At 31.9% G+C, this 19,594-nt stretch overlaps 1 protein-coding gene across 1 annotated transcript in view; it reads right to left on the reverse strand.

Moving 5' to 3' along the window:
- Positions 1-19,564, reverse strand: part of LOC140046717 (contactin-1-like) — a 36,241-nt gene extending 16,677 nt beyond the window's left edge. The window contains exons 1-11 of the mRNA XM_072091418.1: positions 19,165-19,564; positions 16,618-16,728; positions 13,826-14,113; positions 9,365-9,679; positions 8,488-8,769; positions 7,612-7,773; positions 6,329-6,451; positions 4,375-4,528; positions 3,766-3,884; positions 3,005-3,280; positions 974-1,240 (exon numbers count right to left, since the gene is read on the reverse strand). Coding sequence (XP_071947519.1) covers positions 974-1,240; positions 3,005-3,280; positions 3,766-3,884; positions 4,375-4,528; positions 6,329-6,451; positions 7,612-7,773; positions 8,488-8,769; positions 9,365-9,679; positions 13,826-14,113; positions 16,618-16,687 — 2,056 coding nt within the window. The 5' untranslated portion in view covers positions 16,688-16,728; positions 19,165-19,564. The remainder of the gene's footprint in view (positions 1-973; positions 1,241-3,004; positions 3,281-3,765; positions 3,885-4,374; positions 4,529-6,328; positions 6,452-7,611; positions 7,774-8,487; positions 8,770-9,364; positions 9,680-13,825; positions 14,114-16,617; positions 16,729-19,164) is intronic.
- Positions 19,565-19,594: the final 30 nt, after the last annotated feature.

Consider the following 19,594-nt stretch of genomic DNA (forward strand, 5'->3'; position numbering starts at 1 on the left):
AAATAAAATAAATATATACTATATAACAGTACTCTTCAGTTCGAAAATTATGTGCATTTTTGTTGTGAATACTAGCATTTTACATAGCAAGCTCGTTGAGTTTGTGCACTCTTTGTGTTCATAATCAGTGTACCATGTCCCACATAACTGGCTCAGCTTATATATTGTGCCAGTTCTGCAGTACATTTCATTTCAAAACCTGAGCTGCACTGACGAGATCTAATCAGATCGAAACAGTACTGTCTGCAGATTGGATATATATAACTATACGTATAACCCATTTTCAGATAAGGCAGTACAAAATTCCCATAAACCCAATCTATTCTAAAACAACTGCAGAATCTATATATTATATTTTCATTACTACGATACTACTACTAACTGGCCACCAAAGATAAATACAATTAGTAATTTAGTTTCAATTTTCTTTCAGTGGTTCACTTTCTAGAATACCATTGTACACAACTTGTAAATAATATCCAATTGATGACTTTAATAGTTTAATTAGACGAAAGCTAACTGAATGCTGTATTATAAAAAGCCTACCAACCTATCCTAGAGCTTTACACCAATATATAATATAAAGTGCAGTGGGAATATAAAGATACATTATTGGTATGCTTTACCTGTGGTTCACTTTCTAGAATACCATTGTACACAACTTGCAAATAATATCCAATTGATGACTTTAATAGTTTAATTAGACGAAAACTAACGGACTGCTGTATTATAAAAAGCCTACCAACCTATCCTAGAGCTTTACACCAATATAAGATAAAGTGCAGTGGGTATATAAAGTTACATAATTGGTATGCTTTACCTAAAGGAAAACCAAAAATAATAACATTTGATATACAGTACTGTACCAAAATGCTCCCTTTACAGTATTTACTAAACCAGTGATAAAAATAATTAGCCATACTCAAACTAAATGAAAAAAAACCCTGCAAATATACATTAAATAAATACTTACTTTCGACATTTAAATAGCCACGTGCTACATCTTGTCCCTGTCGGTTGTATGCTCTACACGAATACCATCCAATCTGCTCTCTCGATGCAAATGTAATCGTTAGCACATCCCCATTTAAAGATAAAGTAGCCCATGATGGTAACGGACGACCATTAAACTGCCACTCATACTGGGGTGTTGGGATACCCTCTGCTTCGCATTGGAAGTAAAGGAATGATCCGTCGTTCACAGTCTGATTGGCAGGCGGGGCAACAATTATTGGAGCCACTGCAAAAATTATAAAATAAATAAAATTTCTCTTTTGTTTTCTACTATTTTGACTTCTTCTACAAGCTTCTAAATTACCAAAACATTGTACATCAAATCCACTAGTCTATATAGTCTTAAAATAATCTGAAAACATCGCTATATACCATATTTTGACAAGTTGTTAATGCACATAGAGCAGGGAGTTCATAGAGGTTGGGTGGAGGATATCAGTGCTATAGAAATTGTTATCTATTATTTATCAATCCACTACTGAACACTGTTTGTTTTTTTATCATAAACCAGTAAAGGTTCCACAAGCTGCTAATTAATAATAAGTAAAACACATTTAATTAACTTGGGTGGCCCAAAAAGACTGGTTTCCCAGAAATTCTTGATTTTTAAATATAATTTCAATAGTTTCCATGAGTACCTTTTGGATCTTTGTTTTTAGACAATCTATTTTTAACAGTAATTTATTTCATATTTTCATGAAACAGGTATAAGAAACAGAGATACACAAAACCTTTGCATTTTTCTTTTATATTATTGATACAAATGTAGGTTAAAGGGTAAAATATTCAGAATTGGTATAAAAGAAAAGCGCGTTTAGAAAAGAAAGTAAAACAGGAAGCCAAACAAGATGTGGCGAGATGACCTGTAAACTTCCAGGATATATTGGGTCCAAAAAAACAATTTTACAACAAGATTTTGCTGTGCTTTGTGTAAATAACCTTTTTTTTAACACATAAGATGTCAGACACTGTATAATCGTTGTGAGGTGGTTTCCCGAATGATCGTAAAATAAAAACGGTACTGGGTATGACCAACTAGCGTTATTGTCACCGGCTAGTCATCCATTCATAGAAGTACTAATGTAGTAGCCTACCTGTACGGTGACCATAGAATGTGACCCGAGGCATGACTAACTACGACTTTTAGATGATAGAAAGTTGAGAAAAATGTTACGAGTAGTTGTACGACATTAAGATGTTTAAAAAATTATGTCAATAATGTTTACACACTAGGCCTCGGCATACAAATAGTAATGTTTGTTAGTAAAAATAATTTTGAGTTAATAAGAATAAGATATAAGGAAGAAAAGCAAAGAGACTATAGAGCGGCTATTCCTGAATATACAATACTAAGTATCGTAGATTTAAATTATAAATTTTAGGCGATCTTGTCTGTATTGAAAAGGGATTTATTTGAGAGGGGCGTTGTTTCTTTTGATATGATTTTTAAAACAAGATACCAGATTTAGATTGACCATAACAATTCCTGTGCAAGTAACCTAATAACTTTCTGTGACAGGAAAATTGACTGAGCTTGCTACATGGTATCCTACACTAAAGTTAATTTAACACATAAAGTCTAAAAGGTCCCATTTATTGTTAACCTTTAAATATATGAATACCAGAATTTCTAGAAAACCAGATATATTAGGCCAGCCCAGGAGTTTTTGGTATTAGAAGAGTTGACTACATATTTTAACCTTGTGGCACTAGTTTAAGAAAAATTAATGGAGCAAACATCTTTAAAAGGGACAACATTTTTTCTTGTCATGTTGATGACTTTAATTTAATGTTCAGCCTAGAAACATGAAAGTTTCTCAACAATCTACTTAATCTTCTTTAGATCACCACGCATTTGCCCCAGAAAATGGAATTCAAATTGAAAACTCATTGGAAGCTTATCAACAGGATGAACTGTTATGGTTAACCCTCAATCCTAATACCGTCACAGCATCAAAAGCAAATGATTAAATAAGTAAGTTAGGAATACCTTCAACAATAAGCTGGCCAGGACTTTGAACACTACCAGCCTGATTCTCAGCGATACACGTGTACGAACCAGAATCCACAACATCAAGGTCAGTTATAAGTAAGCCTTGATTGGTCAGTTGGTAATGTGGATCATTAGGTAGAATGATCAGTTCAAGACCGTCCTTCAGCCACATAATGTCCGGCATAGGATCACCGGTCACCTCACAAGGGATGACGATGGTACCAGACTCGCTACCGGTTACATTGCCAGGGGGCATGCTGATTTGTGGAGCAACTAAAAAACAAAGAGATTTATTATCATAATCCTATGATAATCAATTATATTATTACTTCATAAGTCCATAGATAATTCAAGATACAATACAATGGTATTTAATATCTATAATATTATGCACTTGTCAATTGTATGACCCACTATAAGACCCCTGGGTGAGGTGCGTCATTTGTCTGATGACACACCCCTTCATCAAAAAGATTACTTACATTTACTAGACATTGGTGCACCCACTTTAAAATTAGTGACGGACACACCATTGTTTATTGAGGTGAAGTACCATTTAGGTTTTTTTGACACACCCTTGTGTCATTAATTATTTGTAAATTATGCACCCATAATGCACATCTCTCAATGTTTATAAATGGGTTTCATTATTATTAGGATATATTTGCCTGTACTGTAGTTGTTTGTACTACATCTCTATCAATTAATTATTGCATGCTATTGAGATTAAAAACGTCACATGATTTGAATAAACGTACCAATAACGTCCACAAATGCTGAGGCACTTTCTGATCCATAAAGATTTTCTGCTTGGCACGTGTACGTTCCCTCATCTAATGTTGTGACTCCTATTATGTGTAACAACTGACCACCATTGCTATGGAAAAGTTAGGGAATAAGGAATATTTATTTATACTTACAGAAAAAGAAAGACAGGAATGGATGCAGAATGTTTGGAAATACAAGTTTATCCTTTTTGTATAACCTTTTTTTTTGCTTTGTCTCCTATTTCAAAAGGGGAGGGGAGGGGATGGAGGTCGACCCAGTTTATTTAATTTAAATATATTTAAGAAAATAACCATAAGCGAAATCATCAATAATCAATCTATTTTAAAAATAAAATTAAGAAAATATCTAATCACTGATATTCCTGATCTGATTTTATATATTCCGGTTTTTATGATATTGAAAATTCATTCTCTATCCTTTTTAAAGATGGCAATCCTGTTCACAAGAAAAACATATACACAAGATGATTGAAAATATTCAGTATAATTTACCATCATATTAACCAGTTAGTCCATCAGACAATAAATAACCCAATCAATATATATATTTTTGAATTATCAATAAAAGATTAATCTTACCCAATAGTGACTCTATTACCAGAGGTCAAAGGTTGGTTATACTGTGACCATGTAATGGTAGGTGTTGGTTTGCCAGACACCAAACATTGTAGCTGCAAGTCACTGCCAAGAATCACTTCAGTTCTACTTGGCGGTGAAGAGATACCAGCAGCAACTAATAGAAAAAAGAAAAACCGATTTGTAATTACTTAAAATTGATAGACATTGTTTTCTGTCTTTATTCATAAAAATATTATAACTCAATTTTTATGAGATAATAATCATCAATTCATAAAAAGTACTGATGAAGAAATCAATCTGTGGCTGAACAAGATACGCACTCACTTCAACTTTTAGTTGATACATGAGACAAGATTCAAGATGTATGTTTGATAAGAACTATATGATGTTTAAAACAAACTCCCAATCCATCATTATCAAGTTACAATAAAAACTATAAATTAACTGTATTATTTTACAAATGGAACCAACAAATACAGTAAACGTGTTCATCATTTTAAAAACATGATGACTTTTAGTTGATAGAAGATTGGAGATGTACGTTAACAAAGAACTATACGATGTAACTTAAAGATGTATTGTCCCTTGAAACACAAAAAAATGATGGTCAAAATATTCTAAATTTAAATTGGCCATATCAAAGTAATATTAAAGTTATTCACTTTAAGTCGAAAATTCGAGCCAAAACAACAAGTTTACGTAAATAACAGGTAAATTAGTTTGATAAAATTTCGTCTGGAAAATTGTCGCGAGCGAAAGTAAACAAAGATTTCAAACCACGAGTACGCATATTGCATATGCTAATTAGGATTATTTACAACTCGTCACAGTTGAGAAGGTATTTTCACACAGATCGTAAAGAAGTTTTTTGAAATATGCATACAGAGTAGCGAAACAAGCACGTTTCATTATGGGATATGTTTTGATGGAAAACTTTGACTGGAAGTCAAAGTTATTTTTTAAACAAAAAAACGTCTGTATTTTAGTTAAATGATTTTTTTTTCGACAAATTTTTGGTGATAGTTAATAACTATTATGATACTTCAAAATGACCCACCTTTTTTCGAAATCTTTAATTTTTTAATTTTTTGGGATTAGTCAAAGGGACAATACATCTTTAAGCTTTATTTTAAAATTATGATGTAAAGATCCTGTATACAATTTATGAGGAAAAAATAGTTCAATTTTATATGCAGGGAATAATTTCGCCAGTGTACTGTAGCATAGCAAAAAGCTATACAAAACAACCTTATTGCTACACATTTCTAAAATTGTGTAGCAAAAAAAGACAATACAAAACTATGTTTCTCGAATAAAAAAACAGTTTGATTAGTAATAATTGCTAAACAAAATTTTAAAATGAAATTTTTCCCTGATATTGTATACTGTATCTACTACTGTTACCAATAACAAATTTCACAAAAATTCTTAGTTTTTAAATTTATAATGATCATTTTTTATTTTCTTTAAACTTTATTTAGTCATCCTTTACCATACAATTACAGTATAAAAACAGATAGAATAATTTAATAAATTGAGTGGCAAAGTTTAAGTCTGTAAATTTTTGGAATTTGTTTATATTTTTCTTTCATTCAGAAATGAGACCAGTTGTCTGCTATTTTGTAATATTATAAGACTTCTGTTTAACGGATCAGAGTTTAATCTAAATTAATTAAATTTTTTTTGTCCTATCTCGTTTATCTTCAAAATCTAGCATGTGATATTTATAAACTGTACTGTCATCAAATCATAAGTAATCTATTAATACAGGAATATATAATGAATGAAGGAATGCATAAGATGTGTTTAGTCTACATGTTAAGAGATAAACCAGTCCATAACTTCCTTATGCTACATCTATCATCATTATTATCGCTACAGGCGTTTTGACTGATTAGGTGTCGGGCTGATTCACCAATTGCAGACAACTACTGTACGTAATTAATAGACTTACCATTGACAATGAGAGAAGCTGAGCTTGATGCTACTGTTCTAGGCAGATAGCTGTTTGACGCAGAACATAAATAGTTTCCCTCATCCAACACTGATACAGAAGTGAAATAAAGGTCACCAGGATCTGAAAATTATATATTATTACATAATTAATAATCAATAGACTGATTCGGCAATGAGTGTCACATAACCTACAGTAGTGTGGTACCTAAGTAACAAGTATTAACAATGCATCGTCAAATCGCTCTATTTTAGCCTTTTCCCACAGTTTCATAACCATATTTTAATGCAGAACCCCTTTGCCTCTAGGAACAGCCCAAATATATGTATTAATACCATAGCCAAAATCTATTCCATGAAAAACCCTATTAACACTTTGACTGCCAGAGCTTTTTCCAGTTAGAAACTGCCACCGCCAGCGTTATTAGCCCAATTCGATGTTTTTATTAAAGCTGATTGAAACTATGTACGTGATCTGATTTATATGTAATTTAGACTAAAATAATCATAGAATTTAGATTTACAATAGTACCAAGAACAATTTTCAAATGGCAATATGTAAATCGTAATAGTAAAATGAAAGTAACTCACTTTTTGAGTTTTTCGTAGTTTCGCGCAAGAAAGTCGAGATATTCGTCCATAGTGTCCATATTTATAGTATATACCAATAATTAACCTATCTACCGGATTTCGTAAAAAAACGCGAAACACGAAGATCTTCATGTTTGGCAGTCAAGCGTTGTGTTTCCGAACACAAAGATCTTCGTGTTTGGCAGTCAAAGTGTTAAGCGGACACTTTATTGGGCCCCAGACGTGTCCCCTTAATGGATCTATTGTAATTCTAGTTCAGTAATAATTTTTGATTAGAAAAACTAATGAATAAACTTGAACCTGATGGTTTTTTTATCGGTTTAAAAGGAAAATTAGTCATCAAGCATTACATGTTTCCAGATAAAAAATCATTATTAACATTTGCATTTGTACTGTACAGTTGTTATTTTACTATAACTTCATTAATAATGATCAAATAATGATTTAATTTAAACAGCACAGCTATAATTACAATGGCTTTATTCAATAACTTGACATTTCCTTCTAAACTAATTGCAAACAAAAGTTACATAAAACATTTATTTATTATGTGCTATATTTAGTCTTTGATATTTTTATAAAGGCCATATTATTATATCAGGAAAAACAGTCTGTTTGAATCTTGATTTGGGAAAATGTTTCACACTGATAGCACCACAGTAAACACTGAAAAAGAAAGAGATTAACTCTTACCAACTACAGAAACATCTTGTGCTGGTGTGTATTCTATATTATCTTTGTACCATGTGACATTCGCTGGTGGCACACTGTATGGTGGACGGCAGACGATGGTAGCGGATGAACCAACTAGAGTCTCTACTCCAACAGGATTTAAAACAAACTCCCATTCCATCACTACCAAAGTTAGAATAAAAAACTTTAATGAAATATTTTATTTTGTAAGTAACCAACAAAATTATATAATGAGTCCATCTTACTAAAATATGGAACATTGAGCATTATTGGAAATCACTATTGGATTGGTTCAATACACATTAAAATTAACAATTATACAACAAAAAGGGCCATTTAAGTATGTTTTCATTTCTTGCTGCTTCTTTTGGCAACATTTGAAGTACCATATGTATTTGCATTAGAAATAGTTGTTTTAAATTCATAACAGAACCCACATCAATAATGTGGTGTCCTCAATGTTGTTAAGTATCCTCAAGAGGAAAGAAAGAAACAAACACATTATTTTCACCTGGTGATGATCAGAATTGTTGTGATACACAATTACTGGCTTAGTTCCAATGAAAATATACTATAATAATGTCAAACAAATGCTTATTGTTTAAAAATAGTATTGAAAGAAAGAGAGAGTTGATTTTTTGTTCAGAACATATCTTCTGGACAGTCTCCTCCCTTCTTCAAAAGATAAATCTATCTTTTTAAAACTACATTTTAGAGTATTTAAAAAAAAAACTAACATTGTAATCCAACAACGACGACAACAGCAACAACCAGTCTGCTATCCCTTACATCACCACCTAGTGGCAAAACTTTAAAGTTTGCACATGCTACAGAATACTGGTGAAACGCTTTGGTGAAAAAAGAGAGGACACTTACCAGCTACTGTTAGTTGAACAGGATCAGTGGACGCAGAGCCAAGTCTACTCGTACCGGTACACACATACACTCCTGAGTGACCTTGCTGTAATGCCTGAAAGTACAGGTCACCATTCGCAAGGATGTCAACATCATTAGACACAGCAACAGGTATCCCATCTTTGGTCCAGGAAACTGTCGGAGCTGGATCTCCGACTATTCTACAAGTGAGGGTTGACGCTGTGTTTACTGCGATTATCTTATCAGTTGGAGAAACACTGACATATGGAACTCCAGGATTGGCTAGGAAAGAATTAATAAAAGTTGTCATTATTATTTATACTGTATTAAGTATTTATTGTTTAAAAAAACCAAAAAAGAGTACTGTACATGAAGGCAGACAAAGGCTGAACAATTACATAATTAAAAAGTACATACAAATTTGTTGCTAAATGAATTAAATATAATCTTCAACAATAAAGATTGTTAATAAAATAAATAAATAGAAAAAATAATGAATGGATGAAAAAAATGTTATCCAATTTGTTAATTAATACAAAGTTTGAGGTACTTTACAGTACATCAAAGTCACTCAATCAATAGTCAATTACAGTACAGGCACAGTATTTGGTTAATTATAGTAATTGCAAAAGCCACTGTTTAAATATAGAGTACTGTAGAACCACACTATATGGGTTGACATACTGTACACTTTGTAATAATAATTTAGCTTATACAGCTTTTTACAATGTTTATTCTAAATATTGATAATTATACTGAAATACAGAAGAAGATCACAAACAACAATTACTGTATTGAAGACAATAATATCTAACAAGCTATTGATTCTATTAAAAATATTTAGTTTTCTTTTGAATGAAAAGAGAAAGTAACTTACGACTGACAGTAAGCTCTGCGTGTGCACTTCTCATGATGCTACCCGATAATAAAGCATTCTCGACTACGCATAGATACCTCCCCGCATCGCTCGTCTGCACATTGTTAATTTGTAATGTAGCGGATGTTTTCAACGAGTTTGACGATCCATATCCTCCCTGAATGCTAATTCCCCCGTCAAACCGCACTCCATTCTTTTCCCAGTACACCGTGGCCGCAGGACGACTGCTTCCTGTCACGCACTGGAAGTTTACAGGTTCCACCTGGTGGTCGACAGCCTCTATGGACTGTGGGTGAAAAAACACAGGATCCAAAACTGAAAAAAAAAGAATCGGGTAAAAAACATTATTAGCTTTTTAATGAAAGCTTATAATGGAAAATGTTCACATACAATTGTCTATACAGTTCTCTGTCTGTAGTATACTGTAGTACAGTATGTTATTTGAATGTGTCACAAACCTTCACTAACTGTCTATACCGGTAGTATACTGTAGGCCTACTGTACAGTACAGTAGGTAGAAGAAAACATACAATACATGATCTACTGTATTGTACCTGACAACTCATTTTCAATGAGGGGATTTTAACAATATATTTCAGTACTGTAAAAATATTTGTAGCAGTTGTTACAGTCTAATTTCAGTAGGACCCAACATTAGCACAAATAAAATCACTAAGGACACTAAGGAAACTAGCAATTTCCATTGTCCTCCCACGTATTGTATAATATAACAACAATATTTTTATTCTAAAATATTTCTCTTTCTCTCAAATATGTTAATAAATGTTACAATTTATGAATGTTTATTTAAATTCTTTATAATAAAACAAACACATTTTGAAAAAAAGATTTTAATTTCAATCAACACATTTTTAAATATACTTTTGCGATTGAAAATCTTTTATACAGTATTTAGAATAAAAGTTAATTATGTTTTTTAACGATCTTTTTTCAGCATCGTTTCTGTTATTGACTGGACGTTAAACTATATTTAGAAGTTGGCCTAGTTCCTTGTGGTTAGATGTTTCCATATACTGTAATTCATTGAGAGCATTTAAGAGTAATACAACAAACTATGTTATTTTCCGTTTATGTTACACTATATTTTTATGTTGAACTTGAGTCCAAATGGTAACATCCTTAGCACTCCCACTGGAAGTAACATTAATTTGCATATTTGTACACAAGTCGTATTATACATTAAAAAACATACTTTCTCAAAAATTGATAATTTGTTTTTCTTGTTCCACTTTCGGTTTGTGCAACAATAATATTAAAATCTGATAATATCTACAAAGACTATTAATTATTGATAATTACTACAATGACGTAGTTTCGTGGCCTCAACCACATTGGGTGCAGCACAGTTTAAATGCAAGATGTTAATGTGTTAATGTTTACAGAGTTTATACTGTATATGTTTTGTTTTAGAAAGTTTTAAATTTAGAATACTGTATAGATAAAGTTGTAAATATCTTTTGATAGCTAATATGTGGAAGCGAACATGGATGTTGAATGGCGTGGGTGTGGGAAAAAAAAAAGAATAGCAATCATTAAAGATCTTGAAATAATTTAATTTGGATTTCAAACAATAAATTTTTAATGTTTTTTTGTTGATCCAATTTGAGACGGAGCGATAAACAGCATCCTCTACAAGGTGACGATCCGTTTTAACATCAACAGTCTAATTTAAAAAGCAAACCGAGCACACTATGGTACTGTACAGTGCATCTGTATTTTCTAAAATAAAAAAAAAACTGTTACTGAAATATTACTGTACTGTATCTACAGTATTTATCATGAACATACATGTACAGTTGAAAGAAGTATTTCAATTCTGTTTTAATTTGAACAATTTGGCTAGTTAGTAGGTTGAATAATTCGCATAAAAATATAGGGAACAATTATCCTTTAAATACCGAAATAAGTATACAGTACATTGTACACCAACATAACAATCAATTGTCTGGTTTTCTCGAAAGTTTACTTTTAAGAAAAGTGACAGTCATACCATCTTTCTATTTTTAAGTTACATCTTTAAGTTCATTTTATATCTAATTACAACAAGCAATGACATTATATTACCTACTGCACTAAGCACTGAAATTGCTAAAGTATCTAACATATCTGATGTTGTAAGTTTTTCTTTATAAAGTAATATGACACATTCCCCTTGGGTAAAAGTCCATGTTAATTTAGTTACTGGGATGGTGACTGTAACCTCATCTTGTTGATATAAGAACTGGATCTAGAAACACTACTTTGTCATATCCTGCTTTAACATCTAGCTTAATGGGCAACTCCGGGTTTAAAATTCTAAGCTAATTAAAATGAATTTGAACGAACCATATTGATAGACGTATTTTTTTTAAGCAAGGTTCGAGAATTTGAGAAGTCTTTGTGAACACTCATACAGTACCTAAATTCTCTTTTTAAAATCCTTCTTATCTTTTTCATTTCATATTTGTTATTTAAAATTATAAAATTATTTCTATTAACACTTTGACTGCCAGAGGTTTTTCCAGTTAGAAACTGCCACCGCCAGCGTTTATAGCCCAATTCGATGTTTTTATTAAAGCTTATTGAAACTATGTATGTGATCTGATTTACATGTAATTTAGACTAAAGTAATCATAAATATTTTAGCTTTACAATGGTACCAAGAACGATTTTCAAATCGCAATATGTAAATCGTAATAATAAAATGAAAGTAACGCACTTTTTGAGTTTTTCGTAGTTTCGCGCAAGAAAGTCGCGATATTCGCGATTTGTGCAAGACATCACAATTATGAAAATCGCTTTTCATATCGCCCGGTGAGATCAACAAACAACGAAAAAGTTACTTACATGGCACCAGTAGGCCTATAAAAACAAGTTATCACTATCGAAAAATTTATTATATTTTATAAATCATAAATCTGACATCAATGTTTCGCCAAAATCCACATAGTAAAGACACCAGGCCTAGGTAACTAGGCCTAAAGTTGGTCCGGAACCGTTTTACGACTAGGCCTAGGCTATAGCCTAGACTAGTACTACTAGGCTAGCCTAGCTAGTAAACTGATGATAATATTCATACCATTTCTAAACAAGTTTGTTGCGTGAAACTCGGCCACTTACAGTGAAACACCAAAACAATTAGGGTATACATACAATAATAAAATTAAAGACTTCATATTGAAAATTCATCCATTATTTTTTATTCAGATAACAAACAAACATGCCAATCCACATAAACCTTTGTAATGCTTCGGCGGCATAGCTAGCGCGCGACCGATACACAATGCGCCAAACCATCGCTGTACGCACTACTGTGATGCGCGGTGTATGTTATTTCGACAGGTACCATTTTGACAATCGTTCGTAACCAGATTAGTTACTTTCAAAAAGTAAAATATTCACGGTCCAGACCGAATATAGTGTCCATATTTATAGTATATACCAATAATTAACCTATCTACCGGATTTCGTAAAAAAAACGCGAAAAACGAAGATCTTCGTGTTTGGCAGTCAAGCGTTGTGTTTCCAAAAACGAAGATCTTCGTGTTTGGCAGTCAAAGTGTTAAGGAAAGTTTTCATAGTAATTTAGTTTGACAAATTCTTAATGGCAATTTGTTTAATAATATTCTATTCTATTTCTTTGGTATTTTTCTGTAATTAATTGTTTTTCTTTTCACTTTCATTGAATAAATCAAATCAAACAATCATTGTAAAATAATTCTTAATGAATTGTTAAAAGAACTCAAAAGAAATGAAGGTTGAATTTTAAATTATTAATAATTATAATTATAGCTTGCCTGCACACAATAAGTCATAGTTTGTCTTCGTAGAGTGACACCTGTTTAAATTGAAACTTATAATTGAAACAAATTATTTTATCTAAAATCAAATCATACTGTACTTGGCTGTAATTGTTGATCACTAAGCACAAATGGTTTTATTTAAAATTTTGTGTCAAAAGACTTGTGACATTGTCACAACTAAGTTTGCAGATATTTCAAAGTTTTAAAACCATGAAAAGTGTTCCAATGATTACAGTATACAGTATAGCACAGTTTCAGGACCAAATTTAAAAGGATGAGTTTGTGCTGGCCCTTATGTTTTTTTTTAAATAAGTAAAAAAAAAAAGATAAAATATGTATTTTTAGGAAAACTTGTCATGAGGGAGAATTTGTTCATCATGACCGCAGCCCAATCTTCTTGAATCAACCTTCTAAAGGACAATTTACACAGACGAACAGCAATGGTAAGCGGTAAACCGTATTTGAACAAAAGTATAGAATCTATGTTATTTCTTGACCATTTACAGAAAATGTGTGGAGCAGATTATATTGTACATGGAATTTTGTTTTTTAAGTGGCATACACTACATTTAATACTTTTATTTGGCTTTGATGGCATTTGGCTATGCAGTGTTTAGAATTATAAAACCAAGCAATCGTAAAAATGATTTTAACTTACAGGCAAAATAGAGATTGGCAGCAATACTCTCTATCAGTTCAATAATGCCTGATGAATCTTGAAGTGTGGCTACGCATGAGTACACAGCCTCATCTTGGTTTTCGGTTTGTGTAAAATGCAACGAGCCATTTTGATAGACAACTATGCGATTTGAGGGAGAGAGCGGATAGTTGTTTTTCTTCCATTGTATCAATATACTACCTCTGTTTTGTACATCGTTTGCTTGACAACTGAAGATTACTGGGTCTCCTAATACAATCACGGTTTCCGATGGGTCAATTGTGAAACCTGCAAAAAATAAATTTCAAAATAAAAACAAAACTTCACCATAGTTGTTACAATACTGAAGTGGCTCAGCAGGGGTGTATTGTATGGTCACAAATAAGCTGTGAATGGTGGGATGAAATAGTAGCAAGCATTAAAAAATGCTAACAATAACAATAACATACAATAGTACTGTTCATAGTATGTTAGTATACAGATGGTTTGAAAAAGAAAATGTCCAAATGTTTTCCAGAAAAAAGCAAACACTTGTTCTCTCTTAATCAGTCACATATACTGTACTGTACATTTAAAGTATACTTATTGCCAGTCCTACTGATGTACTGTACTAAGAAATACTGTACATATTATTGATCTGATTAAAAATAAAAGAAAGAGCAACCACCAAATTGTTTAGGACAATGACAATTTTGTATAAATTTCCCTACATTCTATTGGTTTGATGGGTAAACCCCTCTCACAGTATTCTGTACCAGTGCTCAGCAATTACGTTTAATTTGTCATTTTAGCCCAAGGAGCTACAGTAACTTATTTCTCCATGGGCCTACCAATAGATTTGTCAGTTTTCAAAATTTGAATAAATGTGGATACATTTTATAAATAAAATGGAAGAGTTAAATAATAAAATTGTCAATCATAAACCCATTTCAAATTGTTGAATCATATCAGACAGTACTATACAGTACATTATATATGAAGTGATTGTTAAATAATAGTACTGTATTGACATTGTCTGATAAATCAGCAGATAGCTGACAGATTGAGTTGTTACTGACATAAACATTAGCTTGATAAAGAGTTGAAGGTTTCCTGCCGTTTGGCTAATATCATTATAATTTAATAGTTTATAAGATCTGGCAGAGGTACTTGAACTGGTTAAATACCAACTATTCATGTAGAGTACGAGGATCTAGATTTTGCATGGGGAGGGGGAACTTTACTGTAGGTAAAAATGAAATGTATTTTTAAATTATTATTACATTATTATCTGTAGGCCTAAAGTACAATACCTTCATTTATTTAATAAAAATATTTACTGTACAGTAATAAAAATAAATCATGTTAAAGATTTTTAAAAAGTACAGTAAACATTAAAGATAGTATAGTATGTTATCCTGAAAAAATAATTTTTTTTTTTATTGTTGAATTACAATAGGCCATTTCACCATCAAAATACTGTAGACTACAGTACATTAAACCAGGGAGTTGTATTTTTACAACTCCCGGATTAAACCACCCCATGGACAGGTTTGCTTCCTTGTTTTTTATTATTGATATATCATGAATAATTCATGTTTTAGTTTTGAAAGAAAAGAATAAAACGTATCAGATAATAGAATGACAACAGGTGGCAATGCATTGTAATATTTTAATATCAGAAGATAATCATCATATCATATTTCAACAGTAACACATTCATTTATGGCATTTATTAATTAATTATCAGATCAATTAACTTCATTCTCTTGGTACTGGCTAATATCCGGTCAATAAACAAAGGCCGGAAATACAACTGAATGAGAATGATACTGATACAGTAGCAATATAATATACACAATGTTTTACTTTTTAAATCAGTGTACAGTACAGTACATTCTAATAATTTAACTCTATTGATTATATATAGAAACCGTGTTTCTAAAATTTATTATTATTCTTTATACTGGGTAGCCTCTTCAGTGAAAGACTGTTCTCCCAGAGGGGCCCAGATATGATGTGTGTGAGTGTGACAGTGGCTGTTTGTGTGTACTATAGTATACCGGGGTAGTATACCTACTCGTCTCGAAAGATGTACTAGGTTCTTTAAAGCACACTTAGCTATAGTACAGTAGATTTGTACACTGGACCTACGGTTTATACAGTAGTCGATGGAGTAAGAGCAGTTTACTGTTTGGGCTCATGTCATATCTTCGGAGAGAGAGGCTATATTGTCGGTTTATCCAGGTAAGCAGGCACGAAATAGACTGTTTTTATGAACTTTTGCGGAATAAATATTATTATTATTATTATTATTATTTGAGAAGATTTGTTCTACAGCTACAGTTAAATCACAGTTTTTTAGTTTCTAAAATCTATGTTTAAATTGTATAATCATAGTAACAATTAACATACTGCAGTTTCTAAAATCCACTGTACTGTATGTTAAAATTGTAGAATCACAGCTACTGTAAGTAGTGTCTCACATTGTATCTGTACTGAATGTTAAATGTACTGTAGAGTCACATACTGTAGTTATGCACTGTAGCTTGTAACATGTTTAATGTTTCTTAATCTTAATATTCTTTATTGCCATAAACATCATTAACACAAAAAAACAACCACAAAGTATTGTTTCATTGCAAAGAAATCACAGATACTATTAAAAAAACAAATTAACTAACAGTGTATTATTACCAAAGAATAACACTTTGTTTAAGACAAACATTCCTATTTTTATTATTATTGGTATCTTTTAACAGTAATAAAATACATTAAAATAATGAAACGTCATAGCAAAATGAAATACTTACTAAATTGTGCCAATGCCAACTGTACAGCGTAACATAGTACAAGAACATATAACATTCCTAATCCTGACATCTTTCTTCTTTTCAGAATTGTTAGTTTATTTCAATTTTGCACTGGAAAAGAAAGTAAAATTAATTGAGCGGGAAAGGTCATTAAAATAATGCAATTTGTTTTCAAACCATGAGTGATTTTTTATGGGGCTTAATTTTTTTTAAAGATTTTTGTATTAAAATTTGGTTTTAATGTTGAAAAAATGCAAAAGAGATTTGTTTCATTCCCTTTTTTTCGGACTTTATGTCTAGAATAAGCCTGTAGCAGTTGTTGCAATAGTTTACAGTACATTTATAACAAAAAACAAAAGCTAATTCCATTTTTTGGAAGTTTTGATTCAGCATGTTTGTAAGTAATGTAACTCTACATATTGCACAGATATACTGATGACATTTGTCACTGTTCAATACAGCTGACCAAGAGATTTTTTAGAGAAAGAGATGAGAGGTCGAGAGGGAAGGATAGAGGGTTTAAAGCACCGAGCAAAACAGATTAAGAAACAGAAATATCATGAAAATAAAAGGATTCAAAGGCTATGTTGTTAACTTCCTCAACACGTCCATGCCTTCATAATCATTCAGGGTACTGTAGCTTTCAACCAAATGAATCTATTACCCTTTCAGAAAGAAATGGCTGCTTCTCCAAAATGCGGCATTAATACCATTGTACAGTAGCGGCCGAGCAGTTGTGGGCAGGGGCACCAAAAATCTTATCCTTAAAATTGGCACAGACTGTAGGCCATTGACCTTTGTTTTGACTCTGTAGGCCTATTAAAGAGAATTCAGATGCTTGTCTGTACTACGGTAAATTAGCAAAGCTTACTGGAAACTGTGTCAGGAAAACAGTCTAAGCTAGAGCACTAGGCTACAGAGAATCTACTAAAACCCACAAGGAAATTACTGATGATATAAAGAAAATGACTCATTATCTTTAAATAAGGAAGATAACCTCCTAATTAAATGATGACTGAATTCAATCTTAAAATATTAGCTATATTGAACTGGATGTCAAGTTTTTTTTTATTTTTTTAAATTTTTTTTTTACCATATTTAATGAGGGTGATCCATCCAGCTAATGCTGATCATTAGGGACACAAGATGCTCTACATAAACAAAGTCTTATTACAAGTCTTTGGGAGTGGAGTTGTAATTTGGTCCTTAGAAAAAATCCTGACATGTGACGGGATTTGAACCCAGGACCCTTGGAATGGTAGCCAAGCATCATAACCACCAAGCCACAACTCCACTCCTACAGTATTATACAGTAGTACTGTAGAATCTGCTGGACAGTCTACGGATTTAAAAACATGTACAGTATGATGATGACAGGTAGATTTAGGAAGACCTTGATTGATGAAGTTAGGATCTCAAGAGGAGAGATCATAGGATACAACAACATCAGTAAGAGGATCTTAAAGTAAAGGGTGAATTTCGCATTCTGATGGCCAACAAGGACTTCTTATTAGAGACCAAATTTAGTTTTTAGTTAATCGCTTTTTAGAGTTATGGTCAATTTCACATAGTATTCTGCAATTTATAAAATATAAAGTTCCTAAAAATAAAAAACAAACAATTAAGTTTAAGAAAAAGTATGCTAATATTTTGACCTACAGTATGTCAATGCATTTTTCCAGTTAGTGTGTGCCACATTTTTATACCAAAATATAAAACAGTAAGAAATACATTAATTAAATTCAGAGAAAGATTTATGTGATTACAGTCTGGTGACCGAAGTCCTTCAGCAAAACTGTTGTGTTGGGATGAGAAGGACAATCAATTTCCTCTGGACTAAACACTGTATTTATTATTATTATTATTATTATTACTTGTATAGCGCACATTTATACAACATTTAATTATAATCAGCGGCGCTTCACATCAATTAGTATCGTATCATTGTTTGAAATATAGTGCTTTTAAATGTTTTTTAAACTGATTATAGTCGTCTAAGTGTTTAATGTGACTTGGTAATCTGTTCCAAATTTTGGGTCCTGCTACGGCGAACGAACGGTCAGCAAATGTCTTTCGTTTAGTTCGTGGGATTGTCAGGTTATAATTGCTGGTGCTTGAACGAGTACTGCGAGAAACATTCCGCACAGTAAGAATATCTCTCAGGTAACTTGGAGCGGAACCTTTAAGCGAACGCCATACAAGACACGCTATAAACAAGGTATACAGTACTATCACTCCCTCAATTCTCAATACGTACATACTGTACACATCTTTGAAAAAAAATGCTTAATAAAATAAAATGAGAAATACAATTTTTTAAAAAGGTGAAATACGGTAAATATAAATTGCATAACATATAAAACTATTTAGTGTAAAAGTAAAAATATTAAAAACACACGTCACAATACTACAGTATTTATCTATCATTTGTTTTTTTAATCCAATTGCATCAAAAAGTAATTTTTAATCTATTGAAATGAAGATTTCCTTGACCTAAAACATTCAAATAAAACAAAAAAGTGTTTTAATAAAAATAAAGCTACATACCATGAATTATTAACAGCCTTCCTAGGCTGACTAACTGCAGGATCCAGTCAGTTGGCACCAAACGACAACAGGCTCTCAGTAAAATCGCCTCCTCTCCACCAACAAGAAGATCGATAACATGAGTCAGTCAACGGAACATGTAGGATTCAATACAGGCCTACTTTCTAACAACCGACTGATGTATCAAAAAAGTATGTTGAAAACTGCCGGATTTGCCTGTGTTTTACTTTAAACTTAACGTAATTCGGTACCACATTCCGTTCTTGTATAAATCATCGAAATAATCTGACTTTATCAATTATATTAAATCATTCATGAACAAAAACGTAACCGGTGTTATTTGTTGTCACAAATATTTAAAATACAATTTGTAAACACAGTGTGTGAACGCGTCAATAGTCTCGAGATTCCAGACGTTATGTAACTTGTT

This window comes from Antedon mediterranea, chromosome 4 (genome assembly GCF_964355755.1).
Source record: "Antedon mediterranea chromosome 4, ecAntMedi1.1, whole genome shotgun sequence".
NCBI lineage: Eukaryota > Metazoa > Echinodermata > Crinoidea > Comatulida > Antedonidae > Antedon > Antedon mediterranea.